The sequence below is a fragment of the Macaca thibetana genome, chromosome 2 (assembly GCF_024542745.1).
Source record: "Macaca thibetana thibetana isolate TM-01 chromosome 2, ASM2454274v1, whole genome shotgun sequence".
Classification (NCBI taxonomy): domain Eukaryota; kingdom Metazoa; phylum Chordata; class Mammalia; order Primates; family Cercopithecidae; genus Macaca; species Macaca thibetana.
The window spans coordinates 46,745,510-46,752,782 of NC_065579.1; the positions used below are offsets into that span (position 1 = coordinate 46,745,510).

Here is a 7,273-nt window from a genome sequence, read left to right on the forward strand (position 1 = left end):
CAGGGCATGGTAATACTAAGAGATGTCCTAATGGATCTCCTGTATTCCATGCATACTCTTCCTTACCTCCCTTGTGGAGTAGTAGACTGGTTTCTTCTTGATAGTCTGGGTCAATCAACCCAGCCAATGCTGTAACTCTCTTCTTAGCCTGTTGACTTAAAGGTAGGAGGAGCCTAAATTGTCCAGGTGATAATCTTAACTTCCAGTCTAATGGAATCATTGTTCTACTGGAAACACTCCTGGTGGAAGTGTTTCTCCCTCTGGAACTAAGACCTCTAGGCCAGCAGAACGTAATGTCACAGGAGCAGGAAACAAAAATTTTGCTAGTAGATCACTAGTGGTGATGGTGAGTGGTGCCACTTCCACTTCCACCCCTTGATTCCTGGATCCATGAATCCTGGCTATGGGAGAAACAGTACCATATATTGGATCCTGATTCAGAGCCTACACAGTCTTTTGGAGAACTTTGCCCCAGCCCTGCAGTGTATGGTCACCTAATTAGCCTTGTAATTGTGACTTCAAAAGGCCATTCCACCGTTCTATCAATCCAGCTGCTTCAGGATGATGGGGAACATGGTAAGACCAGTGAATTCCATGAGCATGAGCCCACTGCCACACTTCTTTAGCCATAAAGTGAGTGCTTTGGTTAGAGGCAGTGTTATGTGGAATACCCTGATGGTGGATATGGTATTCTGTGAGTACACAGATGGTAGTCTTGGCAGAAGCATTGTCTGAAGGATAGGCAAACCCATATCTGGAGTGTCTATTCAAGTGAGGACAAACCCCTGCCCTTTCTATGATGGAGAGGTCTAATATAATCAGCCTGCCACCAGGTTGCTGGCTGATCACCCCGAGGAATTGTGCCATATCGAGGGCTCAGTGTTGGTCTCTGCTACTGGCAAATTGGGCGCTCAGCAGTGGCCATAGCCAGGTCAGCCTTGGTGAGTGGAAGTCCATGTTGCTGAGCCCATGTGTAATATTCATCCCTGCCACCATGGCCATTTTGTTTATGGGCCCAATGGCCAATGACAGGATTGGCTGGTGAAAGAGGCTGAATGGTGCCCACAGAACGGGGCATCCTATCCACTAGATTATTAAAATTCTTCTCTGCTGAGGTCATGTGTTGGTGAACACTCACATGGGATACAAATATCTTCACAGTTTTTGACCACTCAGAGAGGTTCATCCACATACCTCTTCCCTAAATTTCTTTGTCACCAGTTTTCCAATCATGCTTTTCCCAAGTCCCTGACCATCCAGCCAAGCCATTGGCTACAGCCTATTAATCAGTATATAATTGCACATCTGGTCGTTTCTCCTTCCATGCAAAGTGTACAACCAAGTGCACTGCCTCGCAGTTCTGCCTACTGGGAAAATTTCCCTTCACAGCTGTCCTTCAGGGATGTCTTAGAAAGGGGCTGTAGTGCTGCAGCTGTCCACTTTGGGTTGGTGCCTGCATATTGCACAGAGCCATCTGTGAACCAGGCCCTAGTCTTCTCTTCCTCTGTGAACTGATCATAGGGAACTCCCCATGAGGCCATGGGTGCAGGCTTGGGGAAAGAAGGCAGCATGGCAGGAGTGGAGACCATGGGCATTTGAGCCACTTCCTTATGTAACTTACTTGTGCCCTCAGGATCTGCTTGAGTCTGATCACGTGTGTACCACTTCCATTTGATGACTGACTGCTGTGTGTATGACCACTTTATGGCTAGATGGGTCAGACAGAACCCAGTTCATGATAGACAGTTCAGGTCGCATGTTGACTTGATGACCCATAGTCAAACGTTCAGTTTCCAACAAAGCCCAGTAATGGGCCAAGAGCTGTCTCTCAAGAGTAAAGTACTTATCTGCAGAAGATGGCAAAGCTTTTCTCCAAAACCCTAGAGGCCTCTGCTGTGATTCACCTATGGCGGCCTACCAAAGGCTCCAAGCAACATCCCTATCTGCCACTGACACCTCAAGCACCATTGAATCTGTTGGGTCATATGGCCCAAGTGGCAGAGCAGCTTGCACAGCAGTTTTGGACCCCACTCAAAACTGGTGGCCTTTTGAGTCACTAGATAAATGGGCTGGAGTGACACACCCAAATAAGGAATGTGTTGCCTCCAAAATTGAAATAGGCTCAATGGGCTTATTGGCCCACTAGGCATTGTGCCTCTTTCTTGGTTGTAGGAGGGGTCAAATGCAGTAACTCATCCTTCACGTTAGAAGGAATATCTCGACAGGCCCCACACCACTGGACCCCTGGAAACTTTACTGAGGTAGATGGTCCCTGAATTTTAGTTGGATTTATTTCCCATCCTCTGGCATGCAAATATCTCACCAATAAGTCCAGTGTGTTTGCTACTTCTTGCTCAGTGGATCCAATCAGCATAATGTCATCAATGTAATAGACCAGTGTGATACCTTGTGGAAGCAAAAAGTGATCAAGATCTCTTCAAATAAGATTATGACACAAAGCCAGAGACTTGATATACCCCTGGGGTAGAACAGTAAAGGTATATTGCTGGCCTTGCCAGCTGAAGGCAAATTGCTTCTGGTGGACCTTATTGATAGGAATGGAGAAAAAGGCATGTGTCAAGTCAACAACTACATGCCAGGTACCAGGAGGTGTGTTAATTTGCTCAAGCAATGAAACCACATCTGGTACAGGAGCTGCAATTGGAGTCACCATTTGGTTAAGCTCACAATCATTCACTGTCATTCTCCTAAGATCCATCCGTTTTTCCTCACAGGCCATATGGGAGAGTTGAATGGGTATAGGGTGGGCATCACCACCCCTGTGTCTTTCAAGTCCTTGATGGTAGCACTAATCTCTGCAATCCTTTTAGGGATGTGATATTGTTTTTGAAGTACTATTTTTCCAGGTAGAGGCAGCTCTAATGGCTTCCATTTGTCCTTTCCCACCATAATAGCTCTCACCCTACCAGTTAGGGAGCCAATGTGGAGGTTCTGCCAGCTGCTAAGTATGTCTATGCCAATTATGCATTCTGGCACTGGGGAAATGACCACAGGATTAGTCCAGGGACCCCCTGGACCCACTGTAAGTTGGACATAAGCTAAAAGTCCTTGAATTACCTAAGTTCCGTAAGCTCCTACTTTAACTGGAGGACCACAGTGACGTTTTGTGTCCCTCAGAATTAACATCAGCTCAGAGCCAGGGTCCAGTAGTCCCTGAAATGTCTGATCATTTCCCTTTCCGCAATGCACAGTTACCCTGGTAAAAGACTGGAGGTCTCCTTGGGGAAGGATGGGATAAAGATTCATTACATAAATTGATGGTAATCTAGTGGGGTCCTTCCTCAAGGGGACCCAGCCTCTTCTTCATTCAAGGGGTTCTGGGTCTTTAAATTGACTCAAGTCTAGAAATTGATTGAGGGGCCATAATTCTCTGATTTTATAATTCAAATTAGTCTTTTGCTCATTTGACCTAGAAGTTCTCTGCTTGTGTAAATTAAGTAGGAATGCAGTAGACTTCTTATCAATTTCACTTCTAGGAACACTGTAATTAATTAGCCAGTGCCAGAGCTCTACATGAGTCAAACTATTCTGATTGCCACTTTGCCTCTGCTGTTCATTATGGCAGCTATGCCCATCTTGCCTTTGATTGTTGAATGCCGCCACTTGGCTCCTGCCACCTTGGGATTCAATTATTCCCATTGTATTTAAATTTTGTAGCTGAGTGACTGCAGTTCCCACTGTTAAATCTGATATACAGAGAAGAGCAATTACAGAACTCTTTAAAGATGCAGGTGCTGCCTTCACAAATCTATTTTGTAAGGCACTGGTCAAGGGTATATCATTGGGCCCCTCCCAGCTGGGATAAGTAGGTCTAAAGTGACTAACTCACTCAACCATTCAATCTCCCTGAGCCTTTGGATCCCTTCCTCTATATTAAAACAAGGGAGATCAGGCATTTCCAGCTTGCTCACAGTGGGCCATCTTTTAATCTATATTTCAGCTAACCAAGCAAATAAACTATTAGAACCTTTTTTAACTCCCCGAACTGCAACATTAAATGCAGAGTGCCTACTTAGTGGACCCAAATCAATAAATTCAGCCTGATCCAACTCTTTGTTCCTTCCACCATTATCCCACACCATTAGTATCCATCCCATGCCTGTTCTCCAGATTTCTGTTTATATAAATTAGAAAATTCATTATGCATATATAATTATATATAAATTATATGTATAAAATTATATATAAATTATAAATTATAATTGTATTTATATAAATTTTTATAAATATTTATATAAATTATATATAAATTATATAAATTAGAAAACTGAAGCATAATGTCAACCTCACCTCTAGGGGTCTGCCAGGACTTTAGTTATAGGTCGAGAAGCAAACAGGGGTGTTGGGGTCACTCCTGAGGAGAATCAACCTTATCTTGCCTGGCAACTGCCTCAGGGGAGACCATCACTGTTGCCTCAGGCAACACAGGGTTTATCTCCTCAGACAAAGATGGAAAGGTGGATGGCAGCGTGGGTCGGGGAGGGGTTGTTGCCACTACTGGGATTGGGGAAACTGTTTCTTCTGGCAAGAAAGGTTCATCAGAGTTTACAAACTCAGTCTCCCCAGCTTCTTCAGGGTCCTCCCACACATCCCCATTCCAAATTGCTGGGTCCCATTCTCTTCCAATCAATGCCCTCACTTTAACAGTACACACCTGGTGAGACTGTACATACACCTTTCCTTGCAGGTTAGCCACTTGCATGATTAGAGCTTGTGTCTGTTTTTTCATAATTTCATCTCTTTCTGTACAGGAGATAAGACTCTCACTCAGGGCAGTCTTCACAGATTTGAGGATCAGTATCCGCTTCTGAAGCCGGGAGATAGAATCCCTGAGTTCATCATTTTCTTTCATCACTTTGTCCACCGAACTTAGGAGTAACCAACCAGCTTCCTTATCTTCCTTGTTTTTTCACATATGGTCAAAGTTATTATGTATAGGGTCACTAAACTCTTTCTCTCTCATGAATGATTAATCAGGAGTGGTTAAATGCAGTTATTTTGCATACATCTCTAAACAGTTCATGCCAAGGACTATCAGTGTTCTCCATATTATCAGGAGTAGAGTCCTTAGCATTTCTGGGCCTAATCATATTAAGCAGCCAACTCCAGAAACCCCAAAATCAATGAAAGAAATCCATCCTTAATATTCTGTTCCTCCAGAACCACTTCTTGTACCAAAATCTGTATTAGTCAGGGTTCTCTAGAGGGACAGAGCTAATATATTATATGTAACATATTATATATTTATATATAATATACATTATACATATTATATATTATATATAATATATAAAATAATATATATAATATATAAAATAATATATTATATATAATATATAAAATAATATATAATATATAAAATATAATATGTATAATATAATATATTATATAATATATAAATACATATATTTTAATATATATTATATATTATAATATATATATATATATATTACAAGATGGAATATGTATATGTATAATACATATTCCACGATGGAATATATATGTGTAAAATATATATTCCACGATGGAATATATATGTGTAAAATATATATTCCAAGATGGAATATATATGTGTAAAACATATATTCCAAGATGGAATATATATGTGTAAAATATATATTCCAAGATGGAATACATATAAAATACATATGTATAATTCCAAAATGGGATATATATATATTCCAGAATGGAATATTTATATTCCAAAAATGGAATTATATATATACACACACACATACATATGTATATATATATGTGTGGATATATATATATAAAGGGGAGCTTTTTAAGTATTAACTGATACCAACACAAAGTCCAACAATAGGCCACATGCAGGCTTAGGAGCAAGGAGAGCCAGTTCAAGTTCCAAAACTGAAGAACTTGAAGTCCTGTTTTTGAGGGCAGGAAGCATCCAGCATGGGAGAAAGATGTAGCCTGGGAGGTTAGACCAGTCTCTCTTTTCAAAAGCTCCTGCCTGCTTATATTCTAGTCACACTGGCAGCTGATTAGATTGTGCCCACCCAGATGAAGGATGGGTTTGCCTTTCCCAGCCAACTGACTCTAATGTTAATCTCCTTTGGCAACACTCTCATAGACACACCCAGGATTAATACTTTGTATTCTTTTTTTTTTTTTCTAAATCAACAGGTCTTTTATTGCATCATTTAAATATCACAAGTAGGTCTTAGGAGTCATCTGGCATCTTTCTCTAGCTGGATAACTCTTAGATCTTACTCATCAGGCTGCTAAACAGTTCCTTTTTCAGAGACATAGATACCATCCAAAAATTTCCTGATATCTTTGTTTTTAACTGTTGTGGCTTGCTGAATCAAAGCCGCTGAATTTGAAACAAGCTCAATGTCATTTCCTTCAAGGATTAATACATCTTTCTGGGCTTGAGACACTGAACAAGCAACACCTGGTCTCATCCGAACCCTGCGGATGTATTTTTCACCCAAGAAATTTCGGATTTCAACAAGAGACCCATTCTCCTGGATAACGACGTTGATGGGGAAGTGAGCATACACAGACCTCATCTTGTAACAGAAGTCCAGTGTAACACCTTTGATCATGTTCTGTACATGACTACAAATAGTCCAAACGGTAGTCAGTTCCTTTCTGTTACCCCACCATTTGTCAACTCGAAGCCTCTTTTTTTTCTTTCCAAGAAGACCGAATTCTACATTGATGTGATTGAAGTTCCTCCGCAGGGTTCCTCTGGGGCCCTTCACGATAACTGTGCGTCCCTTTAGAGTAATGTCGACATTTTCTGGAATGTCGACAGTCTGATTGCTGAGAATGGTCTTCATTCTTGCAGTAGACCCAGCAAAGAAAGAATACTTGGTATTCTTCAATCTAATCAACTTGACACTCAGTATTAACCGTCACATGCACCCACCTCTTTGCTCATGTTGCTCCTTTTGCTGGAGATTCCTGATGTCCTTTTGAAATTTTCAACCTATTCATCCTTCCTGGCCAAATTCAAGCAACATTCCCTTATTTGTCCTCTAAGACAACACTACTTATCCTTTATTTTATCTTAAAAATGTGCTTATGTTCCTAGAGCTTATTTTGTTCTTATATTCTTGCTCCCTGACTTTATGCCTATATTTCCCAATGACAGTAAATTACTCAAGTGCAGGGAATGTTTTTTTCTTTACTTCAATTTTATTATGTAAAGAGTGAAGCTCAGTAGTTGTAAACTTGATTAAAAGACCCTGAAATAGATCCACGAGCACATGGTAGAGTCTAT

At 41.0% G+C, this 7,273-nt stretch overlaps 1 protein-coding gene across 1 annotated transcript; it reads right to left on the bottom strand.

The window, feature by feature from the left end:
• Positions 1-5,857: 5,857 nt before the first annotated feature.
• On the bottom strand, positions 5,858-6,850 carry LOC126948219 (60S ribosomal protein L9-like). Its single transcript, XM_050779761.1, has one exon. It carries the CDS (start codon positions 6,828-6,830, stop codon positions 6,267-6,269), a length of 564 nt encoding a protein of 187 aa, XP_050635718.1. The 5' UTR covers positions 6,831-6,850; the 3' UTR covers positions 5,858-6,266.
• Between the last annotated feature and the right edge of the window lie 423 nt (positions 6,851-7,273).